Source organism: Schistocerca piceifrons, chromosome 3, assembly GCF_021461385.2.
Source record: "Schistocerca piceifrons isolate TAMUIC-IGC-003096 chromosome 3, iqSchPice1.1, whole genome shotgun sequence".
Taxonomy (NCBI): Eukaryota; Metazoa; Arthropoda; class Insecta; order Orthoptera; family Acrididae; genus Schistocerca; species Schistocerca piceifrons.
This window is the reverse complement of record NC_060140.1, coordinates 503,303,781-503,319,125: the sequence shown is the minus strand read 5'-3', so window position 1 is coordinate 503,319,125 and position 15,345 is coordinate 503,303,781. Positions and strand designations below refer to the sequence as shown.

General features: G+C 37.8%; 1 protein-coding gene across 1 annotated transcript in view; it reads right to left on the bottom strand.

Moving 5' to 3' along the window:
- LOC124788540 (1-phosphatidylinositol 3-phosphate 5-kinase) overlaps positions 1-15,345 on the bottom strand; it is a 407,657-nt gene that overhangs the window by 169,114 nt on the left and 223,198 nt on the right. Inside the window, exons 18-19 of the mRNA XM_047255810.1 lie at positions 14,949-15,124; positions 11,993-12,121 (exon numbers count right to left, since the gene is read on the bottom strand). Of these exons, the coding sequence (XP_047111766.1) occupies positions 11,993-12,121; positions 14,949-15,124 (305 nt within the window). The remainder of the gene's footprint in view (positions 1-11,992; positions 12,122-14,948; positions 15,125-15,345) is intronic.

The following is a 15,345-nucleotide window of genomic DNA, read 5'->3' as shown; positions in this document are numbered from 1 at the left end:
TTTAAAAGGAAAGATAAATCATGACTAACACGAAGCATACATCACACCTTTCAAACAACCCTCACAAACAAGTGTGCCTGATTCTTCCTCATTTGCCATTTCCATAGGGTTGCTAGGATTTCCTTCGGGGACCTCAAAGGGTGAAGGTGGGACAAGTCCTTTCTGTAGGAGATGATTTAACACCAAACCTCCTCCGGCATCTCACTCAAGTACCTGAGAGGTAGGGATCCTGGGCAAGGGGGATGAGAAGGGTATCCTGTCTTTGGGGCTATCTTCTTTCTCTTCTTCGATCCTAGCAACCACATCTATTTTTTCCTTTCTTACTTCTCATCTTGAGGACCTGTCTATCTTTTCCCTCTTTCCATTTTCATAAACTTCTATAGCTGAAGTCCTTCCTTATTTCTGTGGTTACTAATAACCTACATCTTATCTTTAGATAAGAAGGCCAAAGAATCAAGACTGCACGAACACACATCCACATATACACAAATATACACTTCTACGCAAACATTAAATTATATAAGACAAAGCAATACTGACCTTATGACTTATCTTAGAAGAAAGGTTAAGTAAAGGCAAACCTACGTTTCTACCATTTGTAGACTTAGAGAAAGTTTTTGACAATGTTGACTGGAATACTCTATTTCAAATTCTAAAGGTGGCAGGGGTAAAATACAGGGAGCGAAAGGCTATTTACAATTTGTACAGAAACCAGATGGCAGTTATAAGAGTTGAGGGGCATGAAAGGGAAGCAGTGGTTGGGAAGGGAGTGAGACAGGGTTGCAGCCTCCCCCCAATGTTATTCAATCTGTATATTGAGCAAGCAGTGAAGGAAACAAAAGAAAAACTTGGAGTAGGTATTAAAATCCATGGAGAAGAAATAAAAACTTTGAGGTTCACCGATGACATTGTAATTCTGTCAGACAGCAAAGGACTTGGACGAGCAGTTGAATGGAATGGACTGTGTCTTGAAAGGAGATATAAGATGAACATCAACAAAAGCAAAATGAGGATAATGGAATGTAGTCGAATTAAGTCGGGTGATGCTGAGGGAATTAGATTAGGAAATGACACACTTGAAGTAGTAAAGGAGTTTTGCTATTTGGGGAGCAAAATAACTGATGATGGTCGAAGTAGAGAAGATATAAAATGTAGTCTGGCAATGGCAAGGAAAGCGTTTCTGAAGAAGAGAAATTTGTTAACATCAAGTATAGATTTAAGTTTCAGGAAGTCCTTTCTGAAAGTATTTGTATGGAGTGTAGCCATGTATGGAAGTGAAACATGGACGATAAATAGTTTGGACAAGAAGAGAATAGAAGCTTTCGAAATGTGGTGCTACAGATGAATGCTGAAGATTAGATGGGTAGATCACATAACTAATGAGGAGGTATTGAATAGAATTGGGGAGAAGAGGAATTTGTGGCACAACTTGACAAGAAGAAGGGACCAGTGGGTAGGACATGTTCTGAGGCATCAAGGGATCACAAATTTAGCATTGGAGGGCAGCATGGAGGGTAAAAATCATAGAGGGAGACCAAGAGAGGAATACACTAAGCAGATTCAGAAGGATGTATGTTGCAGTAAGTACTGGGAGATGAAGAAGCTTGCCCAGGATAGGGTAGCATGGAGAGCTGCATCAAACAAGTCTCAGGACTGAAGACCACAACAACAACAACAACAACAACAACAACAACAACAACAAGACAAAGTCTGTCACAATGTGAGAATCGCCAGGTGTTGTAGGGGAAAAGGTGTGTACATAGGATATTATGCGCACATGTATGGGGAGTTATGTCGGTTCTACATCGAATATACATAAAAAGAGGCGCACATACATAATGAACACCTATAAAGAAGTAATGAGTAATGGATAAATAAGAGAGGCGTGAGCAAAGAAAGAAAACGAACAACATCAGTGCAATAAAAACTCTGATGAACTGAAGGATAGTGGGACGTAAGTAGCATATATAGCCATAATATCTATTGGAAGTATAGAAGTTGACAAGTAGGGAAGGACTCTAGGAAATGAATGATATATTAAAGAATGAATACGAAGTTTAAAATAGATTTATAGCTTTACCAGAGGATACCCAATTATGGTATACCTAGAAATGTATATTAGGGTAATGAACTGTGAGGCCTACTCCTAAAGGATAAGGGAGCATACCCGGCATTCACTAAGTATAAATGGCAGATATACCTACGTGGAGATAGGACGATCTGTGGTCCAAATGTAGAGATGTTTTGTAAGGGGAGTACCTGCCAGAATGGAAAGAGGAAGTGATCTCATAAGGTCAACCCACAAGCAAGGAATAGGTGCTAATCCTAGGAGAAGGGGACAGTATCGTAACAAAAGTAAAAATTTTTATAGGAATTATTCTGGAAAGTGTAAATTCTATTATGTTTTGTGGAAGTAAATGAGTGGCAAAAGAACACTTTCACTTTGCTCAGAGTTCCTCCAAGCTACAAATAGTGAAAATAGTACATACTAGGAAAAAGGTAGTACAAAAAGATAAGAATGGGAAATACATTACTCGTGCATCATAAACACCTAAGTTTTTGATTGAAAAAGAAAATAAAGATAAGAATAGAAAAAAGCTTACTCTCATGTCCTAAACACCTGAAGTTTATGATTTTGGGGGTGGGGTGGGGGGGGGTGGGGGGGGGGGGGGGGGAAATCCTCACAATTACTAAATATTAGCAAAGCTGACTAAAACAATGAATAAATGCTCATGTCTTACTAACAAAGTAAAATAAGAAAAGAGTAGGGAAAAAAATAAGCGAAAGACTGCGCAAGAAAGGACAGAGAATTGTTACTCAAACAAAAGATATGTATATAAACATATGTAAGAAATGTATACTGTTAAGATATGAAATGTTATTATGAGTGATATTGTGTGAATAATGATTATGTATAAAATATCGCATGTTCGGTCTGAGGGGGGGATATGTAGTGATTCAATAACTTCTGTGTAAATTCTAGAACCACTCAGCCTTCTACCATTTTGAACACACAATATTCCAGATACAAGTGTGGGATGGTAAAATCCTACCTACTGTGCGTCACATGTTTGTGTGTGCAGGTTTAAAATCAGTCGCGGGAAGAAAGTAGATGCGGTGGTCAAACGGCACCAACAAGTACCTGTCGGGCAATCCATAGCTGTGTTGGTGAGTGTGTATGGAGGAACCGTATGGAGGAACCATGGAATCTATATGCAACTTTGAGCCTTGTTAGAGGCAAGATGTTTTTTCAATCTTCTTTTCTGAAAGTCATGGTGTCTAAGCAGACTTTCTTTTGAATGTAAATCAATTTGTTTCTAACATACGACTGTAGGAGAGACTTACTGAAGTTACATAATATGTTGGAAGTGAGAATTTTTATTGTGCTTGAAAGTCAAACACATCACTGATCAATAGTAGAAAGAGGCTTGGAGTTCCTATATCTAGCGTTATATGATGGAGAAGAAGTCAAGAGAGTTTCCAGCACCTGGCTATCCAGTAAAGAAGAGTGACTGCAAACCCCAAGTAAGTCATCTCGTAAAGAAGTGGAATTGGGTTTAGGGAAATAAATCAGTATAACCCAGACCCACACTCACACTTTAAGTTGTCGAAACATTAGACTGGGTAGCACTTACTTTCAGGAAGTACAACATACAGGTCAGCTAACTGACACAAAAAAATAAATAAAGACATCACTCTTAGCTTTCTGAACTATACTTTCCTTCTTCATGACAAAAAAGAAAAAATAACTGATGTAGGTTGCAAAGAGATTTATGTTAGCTCAGAGTCCAGCTTCAGAGTGACCACTTTGCCTGAGGCAAAGATGAAGGATAGAATCTAGAGAGAATGTGTTACCCTAGTTACCACTAATTTAGGTCCAACCCCTCTGCCCTATGCCAACTATTTTATGGGCCTCGTAAAAGGGGCACACTTTAATCCCCAGAATATATGTTTTATGGCCTAGAACATACTCAATTTTTCTGATTTTAGCTCATTATAAAGAAAAACTACCCCCTTTCTTCCAAAAGGTTAATGAATTCTTTTCAACTGATATTTACTTTGTCTTGCATCAATTCACAAACCACCTTCCTGCTCGTTGACCTTTTCCTTTCTGAGGCTAAATTCCATACTTTAGCATACACAAAACAAAGCAAAACTATCTCCACCTTGACAGCTACTATCTCTTCCATCTCAAATGATCCTTTCCCACAGCCTAAGTATCTATTGTAAACAAACCACATCCGATGTAGAATCTATCAACATTTATTCCAGTAACCTCTACCAGATTTTCTTCCCATTTAACTACCCCACTGGCAGTGTCATAAATCAGTGTCAAGCTACTTCATCCCTCCTCAGCCTCTTCCCCATCACATCCAAAAAATCTTAATAGTATAGCTTTTACTTCCAAACAACCCAGAACTACTCTCTTTGTAATCCAGAACCATCCTGGCCTTGAATTTTCAATATATTAGTCCAGAATTATGAATTTCTTATGTTCTGTCCTGAAATGAGGTCAACCCTCCCCATAATCCTCGTAACACCACCCATGTGTGTCTTCCCTCATCCTTTCAGTCTTACCTACTTAATGTGTTAAGTTTACATGATCTATATTGTGCTAACAACAACTCAACAAGACAGTCATCATGTCTTGAGATCATCATTACCAATGCTGAAAAAGATCTATATGAGTTATGGTTGTTCAATGTTGTTGTTGTTGTTGTTGTTGTTGTTGTTGTTGTCTTCAGCCCTAAGACTGGTTGTTCAATACTTATTTTATTTCAGGTTATCAAGGTATACAGTTAAAATTAACAAGTCTATATCAGTCTACATCAAAGCAAAGCATATTAGGCTACTGTATGATCAATATTGACAACTGGAGTAAAATAGTAGACTATTACATGGAATGACTTCCTGCTTGAAAGTGAGAACAGTGAGAATGTCTTTGCTGTTTTTATCAATGTACTCGCATACATTTCTAAGAGCTGTTGCCCAAAAGTTCCGAAAAGAAATAAGGCAACATCTTAAAAACATGACCTTACATCCATGCCTAAGTGGTTCACACTCACTCTGTAGAGGCTTAGAACATTAGTTATGATTTATTATAATACATATAAAAATTATAAAGCAAACAAAGCTAGTCACATCAAGTTAAAGCATAAATATAGATTAGAAATCAGGTTAGCAAAGTATGAGGAAAACGACAATTATGTTAATAACTCACACAACAAGTGTAAAGCTGTTTGGAATGTTGTAAAGATTGAACTGAGGAGAAGCAAGGATTATGAAAGTGATTAATATAATGTTAATATCACACTACACGAATTCAGTGCCCATTTTCTCAATGCTTGAGGCGTAAGTTCTCCTATAGCAACTGAGTCAAATTACAAATGTGGGAAACATCCAAAGCATGCTGCCTTTTTCTACGGCATTTTGAACATATATCTTCTGAATCTGAATGGAAAGATGTCCAGTTACGTGATATCATGAAATCCATTGCAACATTAAGCAACTCAAAAGCAGAATCCATTTATGGTTAATGTAATATAGTATTTTTTTTTTTAAAGGAGACACATAACGTACCAATCTGTTTACTTGTAAAAGGAATACTTACCAATGTTTTTTTCTCAGCAAGTTAAAAAATGACACTGATCACACCACTACACAAAAAACGAGATAAGTCATGCCCTAGTAACTATCGAGCAATTTCTATTGAAATTAGTAGAATACTGCAGGCAACTCCAAATCCATAAAAACCATCTGCTAACAGTTTTAGTGATTCAAAGTGTGGGTTCAGAACTGGCTTATCAACAGCGATAGCAATGGAAAATATCAGTTTCTTGAATTCTGTGGCATTCGAATCCAAACTTTCTGTAAATGCCACATCCAGAGACCTAAGTAGAGCTATCGATTCTATCAGCTGCAGAATTCTGTTAAAAAGATTTACTTTTATAGTTTTAAAGGCAAGTTAGTATTTCTCATTACATCTTATTTGAGTGAGAGAAAGTAAAATTCACATTTTAACAAATAATCAGACATACTGAGTGTCCCATGAGGAGTCTCACAAAGTTCCATGCTTGGACCTCTGCTTTTCACAATTTATGTAAATCATTTACCTGATGTGATACCATATAAGTCCATATTTTATGCAGTTAATGACCCCCTCCCCCCCCCCCCCCCCCACACACACACACACAACTTTGTTACATTTGAAAGGGTCATATACGCACACAAGCAGAAAGGTGCAGAACAACTCATAATATCCAGTATAAGTTCAGGTACATGAATTACAAATTAATAGCTCTAGGCAGTATAACAATGACAACTATAGTGCCTCAGTTCAGCTTCTTGGCAGTCATCTCGGTCCAAAAATAACCAGGGGAACTCACACTAACAATGTATACAAGAACTTAGCCTGAATCGCTTAACTGCTAAGTAAACTTAGGACTTGGGTGACTGACAAGCTATTGCTGAACTCCTATTACGCCTGTTTTCACACCCACTTATGTATGCAGTGCTGCTACAGGGCAACTCCTCTGGAGCAAAAAGAATTTTTACGAAATCACATACCACATAGGGAATACTTTAAGGAGTTCAAAATACTGACAGTTGCATCCCTGTTTATTCTCAGCTGCTTGGTGTATATCCAGGAACAGCGGCCAGACATGAACTGAGAGAGTCTATACATAAGTATGACATACATCAAAGACAAATGATTCACATCCTAGTTGCTAAGCTTTTTAAAATGTTGCAAAAAGCCTACTACATGATGTTGTTGTTGTTCTGGTCTTCAGTCCTGAGACTGCTTTGATGCAGCTCTCCATGCTACTCTATCCTGTGCAAGCTTTTTCATCTCCCAGCACCTACTGCAACCTACATCCTTCTGAATCTGCTTAGTGTATTCATCTCTTGGTCTCCCTCTACGATTTTTACCCTCCACGCTGCCCTCCAATACTAAATTGGTGATCCCTTGATGCCTCAGAACATGTCCTACCAACCGATCCCTTCTTCTGGTCAAGTTGTGCCACAAACTTCTCTTCTCCCCAATCCTATTCAATACTTCCTCATTAGTTATGTGATCTACCCATCTAATCTTCTGCATTCTTCTGTAGCACCACATTTCGAAAGCTTCCATTCTCTTTTTGTCCAAACTATTTATCGTCCATGTTTCACTTCCATACATGGCTACACTCCATACGAATACTTTCAGAAATGACTTCCTGACACTTAAATCAATACTGGATGTTAACAAATTTCTCTTCTTCAGAAACGCTTTCCTTGCCATTGCCAGCCTACATTTTATATCCTCTCTACTTCGACCATCATCAGTTATTTTGCTCCCCAAATAGCAAAACTCCTTTACTACTTTAAGTGCCTCATTTCCTAATCTAATTCCCTCAGCATCACCCGACTTAATTAGACTACATTCCATTATCCTTGTTTTGCTTTTGTTGATGTTCATCTTATATCCTCCTTTCAAGACACTGTCCATTCCGTTCAACTGCTCTTCCAAGTCCTTTGCTGTCTCTGACAGAATTACAATGTCATCGGTGAACCTCAAAGTTTTTATTTCTTCTCCATGAATTTTAATACCTTCTCCGAATTTTTCTTTTGTTTCCTTTACCGCTTGCTCAATATACAGATTGAACAACATCGGGGAGAGGCTACAACCCTGTCTTACTCCCTTCCCAACCACTGCTTCCCTTTCATGTCCCTCGACTCTTATAACTGCTATCTGGTTTCTGTACAAATTGTAAACAGCCTTTCGCTCCCTGTATTTGACCCCTGCCACCTTTAGAATTTGAAAGAGAGTATTCCAGTCAACATTGTCAAAAGCTTTCTCTAAGTCTACAAATGCTAGAAACGTAGGTTTGCCTTTCCTTAATCTTTCTTCTAAGATAAGTCGTAAGGTCAGTATTGCCTCACGTGTTCCAGTGTTTCTACGGAAGCCAAACTGATCTTCCCCGAGGTTGGCTTCTACTAGTTTTTCCATTCGTCTGTACAGAATTTGTGTTAGTATTTTGCAGCTGTGACTTATTAAGCTGATAGTTCGGTAATTTTCACATCTGTCAACACCTGCTTTCTTTGGGATTGGAATTATTATATTCTTCTTGAAGTCTGAGGGTATTTCGCCTGTTTCATACATCTTGCTCACCAGATGGTAGAGTTTTGTCAGGACTGGCTCTCCCACGGCCGTCAGTAGTTCCAATGGAATATTGTCTACTCCGGGGGCCTTGTTTCGACTCAGATCTTTCAGTGCTCTGTCAAACTCTTCACGCAGTATCGTATCTCCCATTTCATCTTCATCTACATCCTCTTTCATTTCCATAATATTGTCCTCAAGTACATTGCCCTTGTATAGACCCTCTATATACTCCTTCCACCTTTCTGCTTTCCCTTCTTTGCTTAGAACTGGGTTTCCATCTGAGCTCTTGATATTCATACAAGTCGTTCTCTTATCTCCAAAGGTCTCTCTAATTTTCCTGTAGGCGGTATCTATCTTACCCCTAGTGAGATAGGCCTCTACATCCTTACATTTGCCCTCTAGCCATCCCTGCTTAGCCATTTTGCACTTTCTGTTGATCCCATTTTTGAGACGTTTGTATTCCTTTTTGCCTGTTTCACTTACTGCATTTTTATATTTTCTCCTTTCATCAATTAAATTCAATATTTCTTCTGTTACCCAAGGATTTCTACTAGCCCTCGTCTTTTTACCTACTTGATCCTCTGCTGCCTTCACTACTTCATCCCTCAAAGCTACCCATTCTTCTTCTACTGTATTTATTTCCCCCATTCCTGTGAATTGCTCCCTTATGCTCTCCCTTAATCTCTGTACAACCTCTGGTTGTTTTAGTTTATCCAGGTCTCATCTCCTTAAATTCCCACCTTTTTGCAGTTTCTTCAGTTTTAATCTACAGGTCATAACCAATAGATTGTGGTCAGAGTCCACATCTGCCCCTGGAAATGTCTTACAATTTAAAACCTGGTTCCTAAATCTCTGTCTTACCATTATATAATCTATCTGATACCTTTTAGTATCTCCAGGGTTCTTCCATGTATACAACCTTCTGTCATGATTCTTAAACCAAGTGTTAGTTATGATTATGTTGTGCTCTGTGCAAAATTCTACCAGGCGGCTTCCTCTTTCATTTCTGTCCCCCAATCCATATTCACCTACTATGTTTCCTTCTCTCCCTTTTCCTACACTCGAATTCCAGTCACCCATGACTATTAAATTTTCGTCTCCCTTCACGATCTGAATAACTTCTTTTATTTCATCATACATTTCTTCAATTTCTTCGTCATCTGCAGAGCTAGTTGGCATATAAACTTGTACTACTGTAGTGGGTGTGGGCTTCGTATCTATCTTGGCCACAATAATGCGTTCACTATGCTGTTTGTAGTAGCTTACCCGCATTCCTATTTTCCTATTCATTATTAAACCTACTCCTGCATTACCCCTATTTGATTTTGTGTTTATAACCCTGTAGTCACCTGACCAGAAGTCTTGTTCCTCCTGCCACCGAACTTCACTAATTCCCACTATATCTAACTTCAACCTATCCATTTCCCTTTTTAAATTTTCTAACCTACCTGCCCGATTAAGGGATCTGACATTCCACGCTCCGATCCGTAGAACGCCAGTTTTCTTTCTCCTGATAACGACATCCTCTTGAGTAGTCCCCGCCCGGAGATCCGAATGGGGGACTATTTTACCTCCGGAATATTTTACCCAAGAGGACGCCATCATCATGTAATCATACAGTAAAGCTGCATGCCCTCGGGAAAAATTACGGCTGTAGTTTCCCCTTGCTTTCAGCCGTTCGCAGTACCAGCACGGCAAGGCCGTTTTGGTTATCGTTACAAGGCCAGATCAGTCAATCATCCAGACTGTTGCCCTTGCAACTACTGAAAAGGCTGCTGCCCCTCTTCAGGAACCACACGTTTGTCTGGTCTCTCAACAGATACCCCTCCGTTGTGGTTGCACCTACGGTACGGCTATCTGTATCGCTGAGGCACGCAAGCCTCCCCACCAACGGCAAGGTCCATGGTCCATGGTTCATGGTTCATGCCTACATGATAGTAGAATTTAAAATATGTAACAAAAATCTAACAAAAATCTAATCTACTAAAACTGCTGTACAATCTGACCACTATATTATTTGTGTTTTTCTTAAAACTTTAACTGTGTCATGCTATCATGCTCTGCTTTCATAATACTTTTTTTTCAGCATATGCATTGTGTCACACACACTGTTCTGGCCTCAGCAGCCAGAGACAGTGATCATATGTGTGTGAGCCCGTCTGTGACTCAGCATCTCTGCTATATAGTGAATAACAGTCTATCATCTTATTAATATTGACATACTGTTTCTTTTTTTATTCTATATGACACATTTATATTTAATGATTATTAAATGTGTCTACTATAAACCATATACTGTGAAACCCCGATTTTACACTTTTCAAGGGAATTTAAAAAAAGAGGGATAAAATGTGGGAAAATGTAACGTGGGAAATAACGTTTAAAGCTGTAAAAGTTATGTATAGGATCCCCCTTGCATTTTCGCACTTTATGTATGAAATACGTACATAACAGGCATCAAAAGACTTGTCAGAGACTTTTTTTAATTATCTAATAAATGTTTATTATTTAATATAAAAGCTGATTTAGCTGGAATTGATAACTGTCTGGGAAGTAGAAATGTTTGACTCAATTTCAAACACCATAATTGATGTTTTTGGAAAGCCTGCAGCTGTCATTCTTTACCCTATTTAAATAATGAAATACTGCACTAGTTACATATTTTTTCATTCTTAATTATGTGTTTTGAGAATTTTTTCTAGTTGTCAAGTGCAAATATGTACATAAGTATTTTGTTTGGTGTTTGAATATGTGTTATTTTGCCTCTCATGCACTGTAGTCATCTTTTTGAGGTTATCAGGTACTGTGCCTCCTCAGTTATGTAGAAAACCACACACATGCAAACTATCACTCACACTGTTTGTTTAACATCACAAAAAATAATATGAAAATACTGCACCTGATAACGAGAATAAATTCTCAAATTTTGCTCAGAAAAAAAAAAGTGTAACTGGTGTTGGTTTTAAACGAAAAACATTTGAGCAACGCAAAGTGAATGATGGTATTAATTAGCACTGCACGAGGCCAAATGCCGAAACACACTAAATATGGTTTGACAAAAGTGTCACAATGATCACAACAATCGTGAAACTTCATTTGCGCAGTAGACTGTTTGGAATTGGTTGTGAATGGTCACGATATCTTTATTCAAACCAACCTAGTTACTCCCATCAGCCACCATACAAAGTAGTGTTTGGCAGCTGTGGGAGATACAGCACGAATTGTTCCAAATTTTACAAAATTACCGGTTCAAATCTGTTGAGTAGAGTGCCCGGGTGTCAAGAAACTTAACCATGTAATATTTGTAAACACTACTGGATGGCCAGCACCATGCCAGCGTTTTTTTCTCGATGAATATTTTTTCATAATGCGTAAATCGCAGGAAAATTATAAATATGTTGACGCAAAATCGGCTAAAACTAACATTGTGAACATAGGAAATTTGACGGAATGTTAATTCCAGGAACAAAAAAGTGCGGTTGTATGGTATATTCCTTTCTTATGTTCAAAATGTGTAACTTTATTATGCAGCTACACAATGTTTGTAAAAAGATGACATCAGCTGCATGGGTGATGATTAGAGATGGATCAATAAATAAATAAATCATTGACAAACATTGTTGTCAATAAATCAATCAATCATTCACAATATTGTTGTCAAATTCCTTGAATTCTCAAACAAACATCCATAACTGAAGGTATATTTTCTATAAATGGCAAACGATTGCAACCCTTAGTTACCACTCATCTATAAATTCAATACTACCATTAAAAAATGATATACATTCTGTTTGGACTATGATGAAAGATGCAACTGGACAACAATTTAAATGTGATGACCTAACTTACCTTGTTCAGCCATTTTTCCTGCCAACTTCTTTGCCTCAAGAGTAGGTGATGTCAGTTTCAGCTGAATTTCTTCAATTCTTGATTTATACAAAGCCTGCTCTTTCATCAATATTTGTTTCAAAGCACTAACTGGAAAAAGTACAATCTTACAATAAATGATACAGTGAAACGTACATAAATATGCCTCTAACTATTACTTTATACATTCTATAGACAATTTAGGTTCTCACCTGATACCTCATAACATGAAATTTATAACCAAATAATCGAATGTACAGACAAAAAGAACCAGTTTATTCCTGGCTGCCTCCCATACAACAAACAAAAATAGTTCCCACATGGGCCAATATAACAATGAAATCAATCAATTATTGATAAAATCATTTGTAAATTAAATAATTTTATCAAAAATAGTTGCCAGTCAGATGCGTATTTATACCTAACACAGCATTCCATGGACAGCAAAATGCTTCATCCATTCTTCAACACTGTTAGTTAAATTCTGTATGTGCCAAATACCAAATGAGTGAAAGGGTTTACACACTGTCAAACCCCATTAAGTTCTTAAAAGTAGTTTTCAGATCATATATGACAGATCAAACAAAAAATGGTTTCTCTAGTTAATGACAATATTATGAAAAGGATAGACTGTTACTCACCACACAACAATGGCACAACAAAACTATTGTCAAATACATTAGCTTTTGGCTTTTGGTCAAAAAGGCCTTCACTGGAATTAGACAAGTAACACACACACACACACACACACACACACACACACACACACACACACACACACGACCCCAGCCTCTATGTGTCTCCGTGTCTCCATGTATTCGCGCGCGCGCGCGCGTGTGTGTGTGTGTGTGTGTGTGTGTGTGTGTGTGTGTGTGTGTGTGTACCTTGTGCAATTCTGATGATGGTCTTTTTGACCGAAAGCTAATGTGTTTCACTGTCTTTTTGTTGTGCCTATCTGCAACTCAACACCTCTGCTATATGGTGAATAACAACCTGTCCTTTCCATAATATTGTTATTATTCCATGCTGGATTTTCCACTGTTTGAATTTGTTTCTCTAGTTATGATTGTCAAAAAAATATTTAATAAAACTGTCTCTGTCACACTAAAAATAATGATAAAGTTAATGGGTTTTGTATTATGTGACAGAGGTGTAAACACCATGGCTGTGACACATTACCTTCTAACAAGACAGATTCATTTCTGATAGTGACTGCTTAGCAACTGAAACTGATCAGTTTTATCATTATACTAGCTGACAAACTTGGCATTGTTCAGATGCTCATTTTTCCAATTTTCTGTTAGAAACAAAAACAAAAAATGAACTGTGTTTGTAGTGTAATATAAAAAAAATGATTTCCAAGTATTTGTGAAAACACCTTTTAAATAATACAACAGTTTCTGTATGCTGGGAGCAGCTGCTCTGCATGTCTGCAATGCAATGCAATTTTGTAAATGTCTCTACGGCAATGCTTCTCCATGGCCCCACAGACGGCTATCGTTTTTGCCTACAACTGTCTGCGTTTCACAATTAAATGTTGTCAAAAGCGCTGCCTGGTGTCAGGGATTTCCTTAAGTTGACACAACTGCGGGAGTGTCTAAGTAGCACAGAGTAACTGTATTAAACTTTCATGCATGGCACATTTTTTCATGCATCTCAGTGTTTATGGTGTCATGTCTCTTGAACTACGAGTTGTAAAATGATATATTTGTGTATTTACCTTCAGTGGCATATGTAGATACTATCGGCAAAATATTTTGCAAATAGAGTTAGTGCTGAAGGAGTAATAAATTTAAACGTCATGATGATCCAGCAGTTTTTCACACATCTCAGTTTTTATGGCATCATATATCCTGGTCTATGTGTCATACAATATGCTTTCTTAGGTATGTACAGTGAGATATGTGGATACTGTCTGCAAAATGTGTTGTGAACAGAGTAAGCAGCGAAGAAGTAATAAATTTAAATGTCACACACAATGTGACAGTTTTTCATGCATCTCCGTGTTTATGACATCATTTCTCTTGGGGTTCTTATCCCAACAGGAACTGTTGAGTCACAATAATGGTTATATGTACCAAATTTGGTTGAAATTGTTCCAGTGGTTTAGAGGATGTGGAACATACACACATACATATATCTATTTTTATAATACAGGGTGTACATATTTAAGTCCGAGAACACTTTCAATTATTTATTGCACAAGAACTAAACATTGCACAGATGTCATACATTTTTACAAACATTCAATATGCGAACCATGAGTGACCCTGCAGACATCAATACGGTAATCGAATTCTTGCCATACCCATCCCAACATGGCATCATCGACTGTCGCAGTTGCTTCCCGTATTCTCTCCCGGAGCTCTGCTACATCACGTGGTAGAGGCGGTACATACACCAGATTTTTAATGTGTCCCCAGAGAAAAAAATCACACGGAGTGAGATCTGGTGATCGGGCAGGGCATTTCATGAACTCCAACACAGAGAATGCTCAACCCGCACCTGAAACCGCCATGTTTGCAACTAGCACTGACTATCAGCAAATTATCAAACAACATTGTGGTGATATACATGGAAAAAAAAACTTTCAGGGTTTCTCTTCAAAATGACACGTGTATGAATATCTGTACAATGTTTGGTTCTTGTGCAATAAATAACTGAAAGTGTTCCCGGACCTTATGTACACCCTGTATGTACGGATTTAAAGCAATCTTGACAATTTTAATGAGATATTTGAATCGATTAGATTGAGTGACAATGTCAAGTTCCATGAAGGTTAATAGTCTACTGGATTTCACAAGGCAAGCAACGTAATTTAATTTACAGGAAGATAGATAGAAACAAAATACAAAATTAGTCTCCACAAAATAGTGGAGCGTAGAAAGCCAATACAGAACAAGATAAAGCGCCAAAATAATTTGGCACAAATCCTTACCATCTGCATCAACTGCCAGTGAGCAAAGACGCTCTAATATGCTACTGTAAACATCATAACCCTTAAGGGCTAATTTTTTTATCTCTTCAATGACATTGCTCTGCTGTTGGGGATTGTAACTCATTTCTATAACAGGAGGCGGCAGACAGATTTCCCATAGTGTGATACCAGTGTACCTGAAAAGTTTGAACACAAATTATGTTTAAATTGTTCTAACAACACATTCCCATGTGTTTCACAAAAATATGAAAAATTTTGCCAGTAGAGAGGGATTTTGGCTTTGGGAAATATGAAGCAGTTGGTCAAGTGAATTTAGAGCACAATCCACAGCTGATGACAGTAATATATTTCTGAGAAAGTAATCCATTTGGCAAATATTGTGGTGTGACTGAAATCA